The following is a 19,370-nucleotide window of genomic DNA, read 5'->3' on the forward strand; positions in this document are numbered from 1 at the left end:
GACCTTAGTAGCAATTAACGTGAAAATACACACACACAATCCAGTTTCAGGGGTCTGTGGTGTCGAGAATAAATACTGCACTGAGGAAAAGATGGCAAGGACTCAGCAGGCCTTAAAGAGGCTGGAGGTGAACATCACACACAAAAGCCTTGTTCTTTGTGGAAAGGGGCCATGGAGGCTAACAGTTATGCTCCCCTGGCAGGAGATCTCTCAAATAATCTAATAATTCAAATAATCAAATCTAACCAAGTGCCATCTTTGAAAGTCAACAATGTCAGTAACTTCCGATGACAATAAATCCCAATGTCTGCTCCTGTGGACTGAAGTAAATGAAGACTTCTCTGCTTGGATGATCTCCCTAAAACAACAGCATGCAGCAAACAGAGTTATGGTAGTAACCAGCAGCTTGGAATGATCCCATCAGGTTATATATGGTTACAGATCTCAGTGAGGATTGACTTGGTCAAGTCTAGTCATGCAAACGTTGCTCCTGAGCATGGGTAAGTGGGGTAAACTCCTGGCAGCTGCCTGTGGTATTCCTCATGTCTCCATGAGATGCGTGGACATTCACCTGCCTGACATTTAGCAAGAGCAGTGTCAGGTGTAGATCAATCTCCAATGGAAGTCAAATTTGAGTGCAAATGTTTGGTTTCAAGTGTGAGCAATGTATAGTTAAACTAAATTAGAAAGTTGTGAAACAGGATGGCAAGAATGCAAGAGAAATACAAGAATTACTGATGCTGGAATCTCTGAGAAAACAATGAGAGAAGCTGGTGCAATTGAAGTGCCCTGAAACGCTGACTGAACATTTCTCACCATGGATGCTGTCTGAGCTACTGAGTCTCTTCAGCTTCTCAATATTGGTAAAGAACTCAGTTTAAACTGCACAATTTCACAAGGAACAGAGATAATGCAATTTAGGTGTTTTGCGAACAATTAGAAACTGTTGTTTTTGAGACCAAAAAGCTTGATAATCACGTTGACAAAAAATATTGGGTGTTGTACTATTGCTTAGTAATTTACTGGAGTTTTACACTGGAGGAAGGCTTCATTACCAACACAATTCATGCACGCAGCCTAGAAATGAAATCAATTCCATTTTCAACTGCACAGTTCTAAATTGTAAGAGCCCCCTTGTATAGTTCGCTCGACTAAAACATGGCCACCTTTAGATTCATGTTCTCTTTATCGACCACTGCATCCCTTTAATCTACATCAGACATTTACTTTTAATTTCTAAAGCTGTTGGCAAATCTTCGAGAATTCTTACCTTAAAAAAATTAAAATGAATGAACTAATTGAAAGTACACATCTGTTATTTATATCTTGGTTTGTGGCCACAAGCTTAGAACGGAATATATCAAGGTTCTAATTAGAAAGATGAGATCAGCATAATATTATGCATTTAGAACTGTGAAACATAGCCACTTCATACTGAAAATTCTATGGTATCAAATATAACGGAAAGAAATAGGAGACAGTAGGTCATTTGACTCTTTGAGCTTTCCTTGGCATTCATTAAGATCATAGTTATCTTCTGCAAACTTTTTCCATTGTATTCCTATCTCTTGTGTGTGTGCTCAGCCCACTTCTGTTCATGCTACTGACCCACGACTGCATCGCCAGATTCAGCTCCAACAGTGCCATCAAGTTTGCAGTTGTACGTGGTCTCATCAGCAACAAAGACGAGAAGAGAAGCAAATTGCACTACAGAGAAGATATGGAAAATCTTGTGAAATAGTGCACAAGAGTAACAACCTGAGTCTCTACTTGGACAAGACGAAGGAGATGATTGTGGACTTCAGGGGAGGACCAGAACAACCACCCTCCACTACACATCAACACCTCTGTAGTCGAGAGCACCAAGTTTCTTGGAGTTCACTTTACTAATGACTTATCGTTGACACTCAATATCTTCTCACTTGTCAGGAAGGTGCAATAGTTACTGCACTTCCTGAGAAGACTGAAGAAGGCGGCAAGGCTACTGGCCTTCCAAAGGAGCTCTATCAGGATCGTCCTGGCTAGCTGCATCAGTGTGGTATGGTAGCTGCAGACAAATGGATTGTGTCAATCCACAAGACGATTGAGAGGATCACTGGAGTGCCCCTCCGCCCCCCCCCCCCCACCCCAACCATATCGACGTGATCTATCAGGATCATTGTCTGAAGAGGGCGAGCAAAACCACCCTGCACACATCTTTCAGCTGCTCGGAGAAGAGATACAGGAGATTCAGAGCCAGCACCCCCAGGCTGAAAAACAGCTTCTTCTCACTGAGAATGCTGAACGACCAAAGGAACTGCTCACACTAAGTATCTGAGACTCTCATATGCACAAAACAAAATCTAATTGTTTATTTATCTATTTGTATAGGTGAAATACTTGTCCTGCATATATATTGTTTGTACAATCAGACGACAATAAACTTGACTCTTACTATTGATAAAACCATCAAGCTCAATCTAAATAGTAACGATTAGGAACAAAGTGAGAACCAGGATGATAAACTGAGGGGAAGTAAAAAAGAAAATAAGGCAATCAAAGAGAAATTGCAAGTAGATAGCAGCTAGTATACCAAACCTAAAAGTAATATTATATCAATTGAAATAATGTGGATTATGGGACATGGAATGGACCAATTATAGACAAAGGTCATCTTTGCGCAGAGGCATAAAGCTGAATTGGAATGAGTATCTTTGCATTGGTCTTTAGCATTGAAGAGACTATCACAACCTGGCCCTGAAACATCAGTACCAACAGATTCATCACCAGAAGATCAATTTCAAAGCTCTTAAGGATTCCAAAATGGCACAAAATGATAGAGCATTCAAGTAAGGCATCTATGTGAAAAGAAAAAGTTAACATTTCAGGTTGAATACCCCTTGACTGTCTTGAAATATAAACGCCCATTGCTTAGCCTGATGTGTGTTCCCAGCATTTTGCTTTACTTCACATTTTATTTATGTGCTGGCCTACTTTTTGATTTTCATTTACAGTTGAATTCACTGTCATTTATTTTCCAAGAAATATAATCATGAAGAAGTTCTTCATACTCTGGTGGGGTTTTCTATCTGTCTCTTTTGCCTTGTTCATCTTCATCTTGTTTTCCTTCCTTAGTTTTGACAAAGGGTCTTCAACCTGAACTATTACCTCTGTTTCTCTTCCCACAGATGCTCTTACCGAAGAGGAAGACCCGCTCAGCCTATTGAAGTGAATTTTTTAAAACTGAATTTGAATTACTTATTGGAAGTAAAACAAGAAAATCTGCAGTCAAGCCGTGTCTTTTATATAGTAAAGATAAAAATAAATAACTGATGTTTCAGGCTTGAACCCTTCATCAATTTATTGGAAAGTTCCAGATTTATTCAAAGGAAAAGAAACAGTTCTACAGGAACGTGAACACAGAGTTCCAACAGAAGACCCATGATCTAAAGGAAAGAAGGTGGATGGAGAGCATGCAAGAGGCTCAACAAATTCAACAGTCATGACATGCGGACACTTCAGCAGAACTCCCAGGTTTCTGCAGAAACTCCCAGGTTTCACCACAGAAGGAGCTAAGAATGAACTCAAAGGGCCAGAGAAGTAGTCACTGCTTGCTGGAAGGAATACTTCGAAGACCTCAACTTCAAATCTATCCTTGACATGAACTTCCTGGACTCTATCCCGCAGTAACCTACTTAGTCTAACTTTGCTGCAACCTTGACTATTCACATACAGTGCCCTCCATCATGTTTGGGACAAAGACACTTTTTTTCCTTTATTTTCTCCTGTGCTCCACAGTTTTAAATTTGTAATTAAACATTTCACAAGTAAGTAAAGTGCACGTTCCAGATTTTCTTCAAGGTTATTTGTATGTTTTGGTTTGACCATGTAGAAATTACATCACTTTTTATACAATCCCTTCATTTCAGGGCACCATAATGTTTGGAACATTTGGCTTCACGACTGTTTGTGAATACTCAGATATGCTTAATTACTTCATTGGTGCATGAATAAGAGGCTTGCTTCTAAGCTTTTGATTACCTTTAGAATCTGTAAACACCATTTTTCAACTTGAGAATCAGAGTTTTACCAATATAAGTCAAAGAAGTCATTATTAGGCTGATAAACAAGAATAAAACAGTCATTGCCCAAACCTTAGGATTATCAAAATCAACAGTTTGGAACATCATTAAGAAGAGCTTTCTGGTGAGCTCAATAATTGCAAAGGATCTGGTACACCAAGGAAGGCCTCCATTGTTGATTACAGAAGAATTCTCATCATAATGAAGAAAAATCCCCAAAAGTATGTCTGACAGATCAGAAACACACTTCAGGAGGCAGGTGATTACCATAACTCTGTTTGCTGCATGCTGTTGTTTTAGGGAGATCATCCAAGCAGAGAAGTCTTCATTTCCTTTCCTCAGTCCACAGGAGCAGACATTGGGATTACTGTCTCCAGAAAATGTCATGAACAGAAAGACAGAGGCTACACTGCAATGTGCAAACCACTAGTTAGCTACAGAAAGGATGGCCAGATTACAGTTTGCCAAGGAGTATTTAAGAGTCCGCAGAATTCTAGAGAAAAGGTCTTGTAGACAGATCAGACCAAGATTAACCTGATCAGAGTGATGGCAAGAGCAAACCATGGAGGCGAGAGAAACTGCCACGGTTTGCATCTTGAAGTGTAGCCTCTGTATTTCTGTTCATGAAGTCTTCTGCAGAGAGTAGTCATTGCCAGATCTTATTGTACCCTGAGGAGTGTTTCTGATCTGTCAGGCTTTTTCTTTTTCTTTGGGATTTTTCTTCATTATGATGAGAATTCCTCATTGGCAATGGAGGTCTTCTGCTTGCAATTACTGAGCTCGCCAGTACGCTCTTTCTTCCTAATGATGTTCCAAACTGTTGATTTTGGTAATCCTAAGATTTGGACGATGTCTCTTACTGTTTTATTCTTGTTTATCAGCCTCATAATGGCTTGCTTGACTCTGGTCCTCTTGTTGAAACATGGCAACTACAGACTCTAAAGGTGATCAAAAGCTTTGAAGTAAGCCTAGCTCTCTTATACCTGCATCAATGAAGCAGTTAAACATACCTGAGTACTCACAAACAGCTGTGAAGCCAACGTCCCAAACATAATGGTGTCCTGAAATGAGGGGACTCTGTAAAAAAGTGCTGTAATTTCTACATGGTCAAACCAAAACATACAAATCGCCTTGACTAAAATCTGGCATGTGCACTTTAATTACAGATGATTTGCTTGATTACAAATTTAAAACTGTGGAGCACAAGGGCAAATAAAAGGGGGGAAAAAAACTGTTTTTGTCCCAAACATTATGGAGGGCACTTTATCTCACATTTTACAAGAACCAAATAACCTTCTTATAAATCAAACCACAGAAGTCATACATCAATATGAAAGAGAGATGTCATGTTAACTTAGGTGAGTATGATAGTTTTATAGATGGTTTTTGAAATTATGGTGATTATAGTAATAAATTTACTGAAGCAATTCAACAGTAGAATAAATAAACACAATAAAATCAAATACTGAACTTTACGCTGTCAGAAGCTTTTAAAGCTATTAAATCTTTGCATGGCATTCATAGAAATAAATTGTATTTCCCTCAGGAGTAACTTGGCTGAATCACAGGCACTTCAATTTTAATTAAACTCCTGGCAAGCAGATCTGACCATACTAATGATTCTAGCAAAGTCATTGAACCCAATCAACTATGCAGACATTTTCTGTACAACAAACAGATGCACAAAGCTAACCTTGTATGAGTGGTTCTTTATTACTATACGACCCTGTCATCCTAGTTCATACATGATCAATCAAGCACACTATTACAAACCTGATCAGAGAATTAGCTTATCAGTTTGCATGCTTGTCAGCGTTGCAGCAGTCCAAAAGGACAAAGTTAAATTTCGTGGCATCCCTAGCAGTACTTCAAAGATGTCTACATAATGTTTCCATAGAAGTTCCAGAATTACCACTGCAATATTCTACATTACCCCAGGAGGACATAAATAAATTGATAATAGTCACTGATTCAACGTGTTTTACATTGCTGAACTACGTCTACAGATTTTGTATCTTGCTGGATTCAACACTACTTTAGCCTGAAAATTGTTTATAGTTTTAGTAGCAAATAATTTGAAGTCAAGTTTATTGTCATTTGATTGCACAAGTACAACCCAATGAATCCCCATTCTCCGGTCCTCGGTGGAAAACTGACAAAACCAAATATAAACATACATACAGACAAGCAATACATATGCAGGACAAGTATTCATACATACAAATAAATAAATACATTCTGTTTCATGAATATGAGAGTCTCGGCTAGTTGAAGCAGTTCCTTTAGTCCTTCAGCATTCTCACTGCCAGTGGGTAGGTGGTGTTTCTTGGCCTGGTGGTGCTGGCTCAGATACACCTGAATCTCTTTCCTGTCAGGAGAAGCTGAAAGATGCTGTGTGCTGGGAGGAAGGGATCCTCAATGATTTTGCACGCCATCTTCAGAGAACGATCCTAGTTGAACACATTGATGGGTGGGGGGTGGGGGGGGGGGGGGGAAAGACACGAAGTGGGGTTCAGGGTGTGGACATGGAGTGGATCCTCCCTATGGTCCTATGGATTGACTTCAAATCCATTTCTCTGCAGCAACTGTGCCACACTGTGATGCAGTGGGCCAGGATGCTCTCGGTAAAGCTCCTGTAGAAGATTTACATAATGGTGGCCAGTAGCCTTTCCTGCTTCAGTCTTCTCTGAAAGTGCACTAAAACAATGAAGTAATTGCAAAAATGATTTTACATTGTTTCAAGAGAAAACAAAAAACACAATATGTGAAGTGATATAGTGCAAGTTTGAAAATGTTTATCAATTCCACTAAGGGGCGCTACACTGTACTAGTCACTGTGCTGAATTAACATGAAGCTAAAACATCGGTTTTCCCCAAGTGATTAATGTTTGCTTCAATTTTTTGAAACTGATGCAATAAAACATCTTGTATTGTCTCCAAGAGTTGATGGTTATGTTGTGGCAGGAAGTGGCAGTGTGTGGAGAGAAATTAATTTCCCAGCAATTAGACGATGACTTCCTGTATGAGCTTCCTGCTGTTAGAAGCCAACAGTGCAGTACGTAATCACCAGTACTCAGCACAAATCCTTTGGTCATCCACTGTTTCCGTTGCTGGTTTCATTTTCAAATAAATTAGGTTACATACTCACTGATACTAAAATTCTTCTTACTTCGCTGATGTTAATGGGGTGAGGATTATCATCCATTTTCTTCAGTATTCCAATTACCATGTGCCCGAAACAGAATTGTTCCTTCCCCCCCCTCATGAAAAAGCTGCCAACAAATGGTCACCTGATACAAATCAGTTTCCTCTTCTTATTATCGACCCTTTCAAGATAAGAGAGAACATTAAAGGTGATTTGTTGAGTGACTTGGTGCTTTGTTAATTAAACCACAGACTGATTGGCCTCAATTTTAACTCAATCGACAAATTTGCTCATGATACCACTGCTGTTGGCTGACTACCTGGAAATGATGAGTCAGGATGGAGATCGAGAACCTGGTTGTCTGGTGTCAGAACAATCTTGCTGTCAGTCTTGCAAGTCCAAGGTGCTTATTGTTCACTTTAGGAAGAAGAGGGCCAAGGGGCCAATCACCTTTCTGCATTGATGTACTGGAAGTGGAGAGGGTTAGAACTTGCAAGTTCCTGTGAGTTCATATTTTAGAAAACCTCTCCTGAAGCCAGTACATCGAGGCAACCATGAAGAAGGTGCTCCAACATCTCTACTTTTTATGAAGTCTGAGATGATTCAGCATGTCATTGAATGCTTTATCATGCTTCTCCAGGTGAAGTGTCAAAGGTATAATAACCAGATGCATCATTTCGGTGTGAGAATTTTACTGCCCAAGAATGCAAACATGGCCAGGTCCATCATGGGTTCTGACCTTTCAATTATTGAAATCATCGATGTAAAGTTCTGCCTCAAGAAGGTAGCCAACATTAAAAAAAGGGCCCCCATCATCCTGGTCACAACCCCCTCTTACTGCTACCTTCAGGCACACAAGCCTGAAGACCTGCACCTCGAGGTTCAAGAGTAGTTTCTTCCCAACAGCCATCCAAACATAAAGCAAACACTAAGTTTTAACATCCATAAAATGGGCGTCTGCCTTCCTTTATTTTGTTCTTCTAACGGTCCTTTTTCCCTCCACCCAGCATGAACCTCGCGCCACTCATCTTGCCGACCGACCCATTGGCTTATTCACACGTGTCATCTCGTTCTGACCGCGTGTTACCAACAGCAGCTGGCTTGCGCATGCACACTAACTCCTGTGCGTGTCACTTCAAACAAAAACTCATGGCGTCAGGTCCAGGAAGGGACACGACCACAACAAACTTGCCATTGTTACACGAATCATGGACTGCTCCAATACCACAAAAGGATTGTCTGCACTGTTGCAATGTCTCTTTTTTGCAGTAGGGTATCTGGAAATATTATCTATCTATCTTTTTGTATTTATTGTCACTTTTTAATTAAATTAAGTAAATTATTGTTTTTTTTTTACAAAGTATCTGTTTGGCTGTAGCAAGTACGAATTTCAGTGCACATGTGCATTGCGCAATGTATATCACAATAAACTCATTATCATTCAAGTAACTGATCTTTGGATCATCCTGAAAATGTTAAATATTAAAAACTTTTTTTATTTGATAATCAAAAGTAAAAAGTGAGCAATAAAATTTAAAACTAAATAGAATATAGAATCTTGACCATTTCAAAAACATAAATTGGATCATTCAGATTTCTATTTATTTAATTTCTGTGGAGTAAGGTACAGCTGATGCAAAACATTATATTGCACCAGCCTACACTTTACATTAATTGTATTGCTCATGCCATCCTGACATAGGTCAGACCAGCAAAATGGATCAATTTCTATACCTAAATCTGATTCCCATCTCTTTCTTGACTTATCTAGCGCTTGTTTAGAGTCTTCCGTCTGAAGCAAGAAATACATTTTTGAGATAAATTTCTTTGTGATCCCCTTTCAGACCAGAGTCTCTATTTCATTACATTGTGGTAAGGCCAGTGCTGGACCTAATTTATCCCTTAAATAAGATCTTAATTGAAGATAGTGGAAAAGGATATCTTTAAAACTCCAAATTTATTCCCAATTTGTTCAAATGTCATAAATTGTCCCTGCTCAAAACAATCTTTGATATATTTGATCCCACTCTCGGACCAGGTTTCTAGAATTTTATTATCAATTGTTAACAGAATTAATTTATTTTGAGATCAGAGTGTTTTGGGTGAGAGACTTCCCCGAACAGCATTTTGACCATTGAGTTTATTCCAAATTTTAATAATGTTTTAGTAAGGGGGGTTCCTTAGACCAAAAAGTAATTTAGATTTCCATTTATATATAACATTTCCTGCTATCTTCTCACCAACCTTATGCAATTCTAGTTTTACCTAAGAAGACTTGTCTCCTCTGTCAAAGTGGGAAGTGATGAACTTCATTTGGGTTGCCCGATAATATTTTTTTTGAAGTCTGGGAACTTTAATCCTCCCAGATCAAAATTCCAGGTTATTTTATCAATGGCGACTCTGGGAAACTTACTCTTCTAAATATATTTATTTATTCATTGTGGTACTAAAATTTGCTCTCTTCTCAGTAGATTGTTTTATTTGCTCCAGATTCCAATATCTGCAATCTCATGTCTCCAATTTAATTTTCTTCCACAGCACATGCACCAGACAACTAAATGAAGAAAATTGAATAATATGAATAGTTACAGTAAAGGATAACCAAGCATTGATTAAGAATGCTGATAATAGGCAACTGAATGAATGGTCAAAGATCGGAAGAACTTAACATCATATCACCAGAAAAAAAAAACAGGGCTAATGACTAGAACTTTTGGTACACTGGCTATGGATCTTACAAAACTTGACACAATTACTGCGAGATTTCCTTAAGCTTTATACTCAAAGCCCTTGCTGTAAAAGCCAATAATCACCCCTTGCAAATTCATTCATATTCTGCATTTTTAAAATAATTTTATCCAGCCTCTGGACATCAACATTAACTAAATTCTCACCATTTTTAAGAGATGTTCGTTGTTCCTAACAAAATGAATTGCTTAATCTGTCATTGTCTTGCCCATTCCCTTAACATATTTGCATTCTTTTGCACTCACCTCCCATACTGCTTTGCATTTAGCATAGTTCCCCACCTACATATGAAAGTTGCTTACTTGCCAATCTAATTCTGCAAAGTGTAAACTGTTAAAATAATACACGTGGTATTTTTACAATTACTGCCATTAGCAAAAAGAATTATGAAACTATACCATTTAAAAAGATGATTTTCACTAGATGAACGATTGAAACATGAGTAAATTATAATTCTCTTCTATGACATGACATTTCAACAACATGCCTGTAATTACCATTGTCTCTCTCTCTCTCTTATGCAAGGTGATGCTATGATGGATGATCAAAAGCTTCACTAAGGAGTCTTAAAAGAGGAGAGTGGTCTGGAGGCAGTGGGAAAGAAAAGTTTAGAGACAGAATTCCAGATTGTGGACCAGAAAACAAATTGATAATTGTTAACAGATTTCAAATCTTCCAGGGAACAGAATTTACCTTGAATCTGTAGAATCAGCAGTATGCATGTTCCAAAAATTGGAAATGCTTCTTTGTGGACAGTCATTCCTGTATTTGAGACAGCTCCCTCAGTCCTCCAATCACCAATATATAAGATCTTGAGTATCAGATCGGGAGAAAAGCTAGATGATAGAAGTTGACTTCTTTTAATTATTCTTTACTCTCCCTGAAAGAAAGCAGATCAATAAAAAGATTAGAACCATTACCAATCGAATGAATTGATACTTTAACCACATGCATAAAAAATTTAATTTCGTGAAGTATTCAACTGAAAGCCAAAGTTAAATTTATAAATAATTTTTTAATTACAAAGTCGGCACAACCATCATATTCCCAGCTTGCTTTATCTCCTCTGCCAATATGAAGCACGACAATAAATTTGGCATTTTATTTATGCTAGCATTTTGATCCCAAAATGTTAAAACATTTGTCCAACTATACAAGAACAAAAATAAAGATAGTCCATTTGAGACTTTAAGCTATTTATACCACTCAATAAAATCATGATTAAACTTGTATCTCAAAACTTTAGTTCACCTCTCTTTCACCTTGTGAATCAAAATCTGCTGCGAGTAAACTAATTATCTGAATAACCATGGCCCTTTTGGAGAGAGCTTTAAATATCCCTACTAGAGTAATCCTAAATGATGCATTCTTATTCATAGACTATGTCCTTGCTCTCAACATGACAAGCAAAGAAACCTTTTCATGGCATTAAAGAACGTGCTGACGTTCAAAGCAGGGTCACTAGGCTGATTCCGGGAACGAAAGGGTTATCATACGAGGAGTGTTTGACAATTCTTGGCCTGTATTCAAAAGAATTTAGGAGAGTGAGGGATCTCACTGAAACATTTCAAATGCTGAAAGGGCATGGACAGAGGAAGGTCGTCTCCCATGGTGGGAAAATCTCAAGACAAGAGGGCACATCTTCAGGTTTGAAGGCCAGGTTGTGGAGCTGAGTCGGAAAATAGACCAGCTCATGATTGAATGGTGGGGCAGACTTGATGGGCTGAATAGCCTATTTCTGCACCTATTCCTTATGGTTATTACTTTTAACAAGCCAGTTAAAAATCTATGGATTTTATTGAGATATACAATGTTCCATTCTTCCAAATTCTAATCCATCTAGTTTCTCATCCCATAAAGAATATTAAGTGGACAGGTTAGATATTCCAGAAAAGATTGATAATATAGCCAATATAATTATAATCATCCACTACTGAAGAAATGATGGATGTTTTCACTGGAACAATCCACCATTAACAGTATCCCAAATGCATAAAGATTCAAAACAAATTAAAAAAATCACATGCTTCTCCGATCCATAAACTTAATTTTCAATTATGATTCTTGGGTGTGCTTTTTCTTTGTATTTACCATACAATTGTGATATGTTAATTGTGACATTGTAAATACATGGCTTGATCATTAGTGCTTTAAAAAACATTATTTATTTGGAATTTGATGCAACGGGCGATTCATGCCCCAATCTCATCCACACCGAGGTACCATTGCAATCCTTCCGGTGGAGATTATCCAGAGTGCTGGGTGAAATAAGAATGATGTACAACTCAGAGGGACGCCTGCAGGCTGCAAATCGCATGCAGTTGTCCTCCTTTATGCTTGGTGGAAAAAGTAAAGTTTTGAGGAAGAAAGTCAGACCACTATTTTGTCGGTGATCATACTGCTCTTCTCTCCATCAGTGGCAAAGGGAATAAATGTTTATAATGGTATATTTGCTGCCAATCAAGTATCCATAAAAGATCAAATGTTACTGAGGACCGTTAGTACTTCAAGGAGATAACTGATAATAAATTTAATTGCCTGAATATTTCAAGAACTAAACCTTATCATATTTTGTTTGACTGATTGCAAAGATTTAGTGTTAGATCGTTCGACACAGGTTTGCATCACACCGGGCTGGATATTTGCATAATCTGATGCAACCTCTGTTCTTGTGCTGTCTCTACTCCTGTAGCCACACTTCCATTCTGCAACCCTGTAGGTCCATCTTTACAAGAAAACTGTCTTAGAGGCCATTCCATAAAATCAAGTCCCACAAGGGGTAAATAGTCCTCAGAGGATAGATCTTGAAGCTCTGCAGCCAAGTTCCCTGTTCAGCTATTGACAGCTTACTGTGTAATTTTTAAATTTACAGACTCTCTTTAATGGTTCAATATCCAACGTTTATGATATGTTGTTGGGAGTAAGATTTTATCCCTCAGATGAAATTTTAAAAAGCCAGGGAACGGGGCCTACAGCTTTTAATTTCTGAAGAAACTTGGAATGTAATTTTCAAATTGGTTAATATCTCTTCTTTATGTGCCGGCCACTCTCTCCTACAATTTAAAGTAGTCCATAGGGCTCACTTGTCCAAAGTCAAACTATCTCATTTTTATGCGATGTATCTCCTCGTTGTGATAAATGAAACAATGGAGGTGCTTCATTCATTCATATAATCTGAATATGTCAGAGTCTTGAGAAATATTGGAACAAAGTATTGAAATACTTTGTTCCAATATCCCTTAACTGCTTTATTGGTATTGTTGCAGAGATGGATCCACCAGTGTGTCTTCTCTTTCCAAGGCAGCAGGAGATGTACATGGGTTGCTGGAGAGGAGAGAAGTTTGTGTTCTCAGTTGCATTCTTCACCTTTTGCAGCTTATTCTGAATTTGGACAGAGCAGCTCACATACGATGCTGTAATGCATCCAGCTCGTAGCTTTCCACAGTACATCCTTAGACGTTGTTGACAGGCACGGGGAAATACACTAGTCTTCTAAGAAATAAAGGGCAATGGTGTGTTTTCTTGACCGTTGTGTCATGGTTGGTCCAAGTTAAGTCATTGGAAATGTTTACTCCCAGGAACTTGAAGCTGTCTCCACTTTAATTCCCTCATGATGTTTCCTTTTTCATTTCAATCCTATCAATCTGATCAAAGAATTCCCAATCATCTTTTATTTTCTCCTTCCCCTACTTTTGTACTTGCTGTAACACAATACATCTAATCTTTACTTCAATTTGAAGATTACTGACCAAGTAACTATTTCTATCACCATAAAGCCAATCCAATCTGCTGAGTATATCCAGCATTCTCTATTTTTCTTATTTCCAGCATCTACAATACATTGGCTTTGATGTAGTTATACGACTGGGATCACATACATAGTTTACTTCGAGCAAAATATACAGACAATTGAAAATCATTTTGCCAAAAGGCTGTTATTAAAATAATGTCCTCATTCTTTAATCACAAAGCTAACATTAATTTATCTCATTATCAGTAGCTTCTTCTTTCTTTCTTTGGCTTGGCTTCGCGGACGAAGATTTATGGAGGGGGTAAATGTCCACGTCAGCTGCAGGCTCGTTTGTGGCTGACAAGTCCGATGCGGGACAGGCAGACACGTTTGCAGCGGTTGCAGGGCAAAATTGGTTGGTTGGGGTTGGGTGTTGGGTTTTTCCTTACATCACAGTTAACTTACTGGACCGTTTTCTCTTTGAAACAACTTTTTTTTAAACAAAAAGTTGTTTCTTTGACAAGCAATCATATCTGCCATCTGTGGACAGGATAAAATAGCTGTCCTTGAATCAGTGAGACGTTGCAATTAGTAGAGCTCCAAGTTAATTTCTGATCCCTCTGCAAGGAGACAGGTCCCTTCAAGTGGGTTGTAACAAGTACAGTACAATTCTGATGATCTAAAATCGGATTCTCCAAAATTTTTCTGGAGCTGAATTGACCTGGGATATCAGACTCCCAACACCGACCGGCAGCAACGGACCTCGGGCTCTTGGCAGCAGTGGGGACCTCAAGCTCCCTGGAAGGAGCGAGGCCTTGGTGGGTAGGTGTCGATGATTGACGGCGGGCAGCGCTTTTTTTTGGGTGAGAATTAAACATTATTTTAATGCTTAAAAAGCCTATATCTTGTTGTTTAAATGCTGTTACAAGAGATTTGCTGTTGCTACTGGGCTGCTTTTAGAAAGTGATCGGTTCTCCAAAAAAAACCCCATTTATCTGAAATGGGCCCGGTTCTGACCATCGGCGCCAATGACCAAAGGCTTTGTTACTGTGTCGCATTGCTCTGTGACTCATATTTACCATTTCTACCTTGCAAGGGAAACTATTTTATCCTCACCAAAACATTGGTATCCAGAAGTACGAAGGTGGCAGGAATGTCAATCTGCACATGGAATTGCTTAGCAAATGAAGTACATTTTGTAAAAATGAGTTAGTTTTCGGTCTGTTGAAATTCAAGGAGAAAAAGGACCAATAAATTCACGAGTGTCATTCATTCACAGGTTTATGTTAAATCGAATGCCAACAGACTACTGGAGACCAAACAGCTAAACTGTAATTAACCAAATTCAAGTCTTGACACAAGATTACACCCTTCAATGCACATTCTTGTATATTTCCTTTTAAGTTGGTGTACAGGTGAACCATATGCTTAGAGTTAACTTCATTTTTTTTTGAAAAAGGTAAAGCCCTGCCACATCCAAAACAGAATGTAGTATGGGTAATTCCCATTAGTGGATCTCAAATAAATCACAAGGATGGATAATCTTACTTCACTCGTGATCTATCATTGTAATAAGATGGACTTTGAGAATTATGAGTCCACAAAAAAATTAGATGGTGCAAAAATAGTGAGGCGATCTTGTAATTAAAATATTAATGCAATACAATTTGTGTTAAGAGGAACAGAAACCTGGCATTGCCTTTTTCTGTGGTCTCTTCTTTCCAGGGACTTGACCCACCGACCCATCAGCCTATTATTCTTGAATGGCTAAACATGCCTGAGGTATTTGTAAAAGGATGAGCTGTAATTACCGTCAGCAGTCATTTTCATTTTCACCATTAATAACGGACCTCAGTGGATCTTATTGTAATTGGTATTCTGAGCACCATTCACGAGGATGTCACATTAGTGGGAGAACAGGGAGGCTCGTGTCACATCTTATTTTCACAAGGAGAAACAATTCATGACCTGTGGCCTAGTTTTCACACATCCATGACTCTAGGATTATAAATAATTCCTTAATGCAAAGAATTAACAAAACTCTTTCTAACGAAGGGAGAACAAAGTCAGTGCCTCAAATGAAGATGGTGACAGATTCTCATGTCAGCTATTTGAGACTAGGGCGTGTTGGACCATTTCCAAGAAATTAATAGACAATCACACTGCTATCTGGAGACAGGGCACACTAGGTTCTAAACTCATCAATCCATTGACCTCAACATCCGTACAACAATTATTCTCTCCCCTCTTGGTCTGAAATACAATTAGAGGAAACTATAGTTCAGCAGTGTGAGTAATTTTTAAGTTGGGGTTTCAATTCCATTAACAATTCACAAAATTCCTGAACATTGTGGTCCAAAATAAAAGTTTTCAATCCAGATTCTCTGGAGAACAACTTGCAATTCTACCATGACTTTTTAATAAACAGATTAGTAAGCTCAAGTTACACAGCCACTGAACAGTTTCAGTACTAAAAGACAAAATAAATATGTTTAAATGTTATTTTAAAGAATGAAGAAAACAACCAATAGTATCAAAATATTAAATTTACAAATTTAATAATTAGTAATTGAAGTAAAAACATGGCAATAGGAGCAAGAGAAGGCCAATTTGGAGTCTGCCCAGTTATTCAATATGACCATGGCTGATCTGCCCCTGGCCTTGTATTTTCTTCGGTGCAAGAAAACTGGGTAGGACTTCCACAAGGCTGTCATAGGTGCAAAGATGCAATACCAGGCCGACTTGGCAATGAACTTTAGGCAATCTGTGATAGTGGCAAAGTATCCACATTGTCACAAAGTTGGAAAGGACTGAAGGCAAGGCATCCCTCCCTGATGAACTCGATGCATTCATTTTGAACAGGTGTGGCAAAAATACCCACCTTGACAGCCTCACATACATCTGTGTCTGCACCCATGGTCACCGCTGCCTTCCTGAGAATGGAATTGGGAAAAACATCTGGTCTGGATGAATTCCCTGGTCCTGAGAACCTGCGCAAACTAGCTGTGGGAAAATTCATAAACATCTTTAACCTCTTCCAGCTACAAAATGAAATTCCACCTGCTTTAATAAATTAGTATTATCTCAGATCCAAAGAAAAACAAGGCAATGAGTTTCAATAATTTATTGGCTTGTGGCCTTGACATCCATGTTCATGAAACGTTTCAAAAGGTAGGTCATTGGCCTCATTAACTTCAGCCTCCCAGACAGCCTTGATCCTCCATAATTTGCCTCTTGTTGCAATATGCTCATGGTAGTTGCCATCGCCCTGGTTCTGCACTCTACCCTAGAACACTGGACACCCAACTCCTCTTTCCTGACTACAGCACCATAGTCCCAAACTCCAAGACACACGCTTTCAGCACCCCCTTTGCATCTGGATCCTTGACTTCCTGACCTATAGACTGTAACCAGTGAAGAATGCTGACAATTCTTCCATGATAATGTTAACACCAGTGCCCCTCAAAGCTGTATACTCAGCTCCTTACCATCTTTCTGTACACTCATGATTGTGTGGCCAAAAGCTGTTCTAACTCCATTTACAAGTTTGAAGGTGACACCACTGTCATAGGCCAGATCTCAATGATGAAATGGAGTATAGGAAGGGAAAGGGAAAAGTGGCATGGTGTCAAGATACCATCTCCCCAATGTCAGCAAAATGAAGGAACTGGTTATTGGCTTCAGGAAATGTTAGAAGCACACATCTTAAATATATGCATTGTACTGAGTTCCTCAGTACATACATGATATCACATACAGTAGGGTGGCATGGCTGGCACGGTTAGCACAACGCCAGTTATCGGGACCGGAGTTCAAATCCTGCACTGTCTGGAACGAGTTTGTATATTCTCCCTGAGTCTGTATGGGTTTTCCCACGGGGGCTCTGGTTTCCTCTCACCATTTGAAACATACCAGGGGTGTATGTTAATTGGGTGGCACATGGGTTGAAATGGCCTGTTACAGAGCGGAATGTCTAAATATAACATTTAAATTTTTTAAAATTAAATTTACAACCCTGAGATTCTTTTTTCTGCAGGTGAGGCATAATTAATACTTTGTGGTAGTGCAAAAAGACTATACACTACTTATACACGTAAACAAATAAAGAACTGTAAGCAGGTTACGAATGAAAACAAATTGACCGTGCAACTCAGAGAGAATTTTTAAAAAATCAATTAAGTGCACAAGTAAGAGTCCCTGATTGAGTTGGTTGTTGTGGAGTCTGATGGTGGAGGGGGAGCAGCTGTTCCTGAACCTGGTGCTGTGAGTCTTGTGGCACCGATACCTATTTCCTGATGACAGCAGTGAGAACAGAGCGTCTGCTGAGTGGTGAGGGTCTTTGATGATTACTGCTGCTCTCTGATGGCAACATTCCTTGTAGATACTCTTGAAAGAGGGCTTTATGTTCAGGGATATTGTGTCCCTATAGCAGACTTTGATGCAGCAGGTCAGCACACTTTCTACCACACATCTGTAGAAATTTGCTTTGGTTTCTGGTGTCGTACAAAACCTCCAAATCTCCCGAGGAAGTCAAGACACTGACATGCTTTCTTCATTATGCCATTAGTGTGTTGGGTGCAGGAAAGATCCTCTGAGATAGTGACTCCCAAGAACTTAATTTTGCTCACTCTCTCCACCTCTGATTTCCCCAATGATCACTGGATTACTTACCTCTGGCTTTCCCTTTCTGAAGTCAACAATCAACTCCTTAGTTTTGGTGATGTTGAGTGCAAGGTTTTTGTTGGTGCACCATTCTGCCAAGTTTTCAATCTCCCTCTTGTATGGTGATTCATCACTTTTTTTTTTTAAAACAACCCATTACCGTGGTAATGTCGGCAAATTTGTAGATGGTGTTATTCCGTACTGAGGCACACAGTTGTAGGTGGTGCTCCAGTGCTGATGGAGATGTGGAGGAGATGTTCTTACCAATCCTCACTGATTGTGGTCTGGAGGTGAGGAAATCCATGATCCATTTACACAGTGGGGTTTTAAGTCCCAGGTCTTGGAGTTTGTTGATCAGTTTTGAAGGGATGATAGTGTTAAATGCTGAACTGTAGTTGATAAAGAGCACCCTGATGAATGCATCTTTACTGTTCAAATGTCCCAGGGCTTTGTGTAGAGCCAGTGAGATGGCATCCGCTGTAGACCTGTTGCTATGACAGGTAAACTGGACCATATCCATGTCGCCCCTCAGACAGGAGCTGATCTGCTTCAATGCCAGCCTTTCAAAACACTTCATCACTGTTGATGTAAGTGGTACTGGTCAATAGTCTTCTTGGACACTGGTATGGTTGATGCCTGTTTGAAACAGGTGGGTACCATGCCCTGCTGGAGTGAAATATTGAAGATATCAGTGAATAAATTGATAAATTGACAGGTACCCTGTCTGAGCCGGATACTTTTCTCAGATTCACTTCTCTTGAAGGCATCCTCAGATACGGACAGAATGGAATCATCGGGGACATGGGGGTGCGAAGGGATGGTTCCTCTGTTAGTGAAGCTTTGCCATCTGCTACTTCACTGGATTTGGTTTTGTAGTACGTTATGGCATTTAGATTCTTCCACACTTGTCAGGTGTCCCTTGTTGTTACCATTTTCATCTGGAATCTCCACTTTGCCTAGGAGTAAATATCATTAAAAATCTGTCCTGGTCTCAGCATGTTGATGTTACAACTAAAAAAAAAGT

The 19,370-nt window shown here is 39.1% G+C and overlaps 1 protein-coding gene across 6 annotated transcripts in view; it reads right to left on the reverse strand.

Moving 5' to 3' along the window:
- bmpr1aa (bone morphogenetic protein receptor, type IAa) overlaps positions 1-19,370 on the reverse strand; it is a 146,511-nt gene that overhangs the window by 40,812 nt on the left and 86,329 nt on the right. For 5 of the 6 annotated variants that reach the window (XM_069885749.1, XM_069885750.1, XM_069885754.1 and 2 more), the window contains one exon: positions 10,648-10,834. In XM_069885749.1, coding sequence (XP_069741850.1) covers positions 10,648-10,714 — 67 coding nt within the window. In that variant the 5' untranslated portion in view covers positions 10,715-10,834. Of the gene's footprint in view, positions 1-10,647; positions 10,835-16,565; positions 16,684-19,370 lie in introns of those variants that run through there. The other variant, XM_069885752.1, reaches the window with a different exon arrangement.

The sequence above is a fragment of the Narcine bancroftii genome, chromosome 6 (assembly GCF_036971445.1).
Source record: "Narcine bancroftii isolate sNarBan1 chromosome 6, sNarBan1.hap1, whole genome shotgun sequence".
NCBI classification, from domain to species: domain Eukaryota; kingdom Metazoa; phylum Chordata; class Chondrichthyes; order Torpediniformes; family Narcinidae; genus Narcine; species Narcine bancroftii.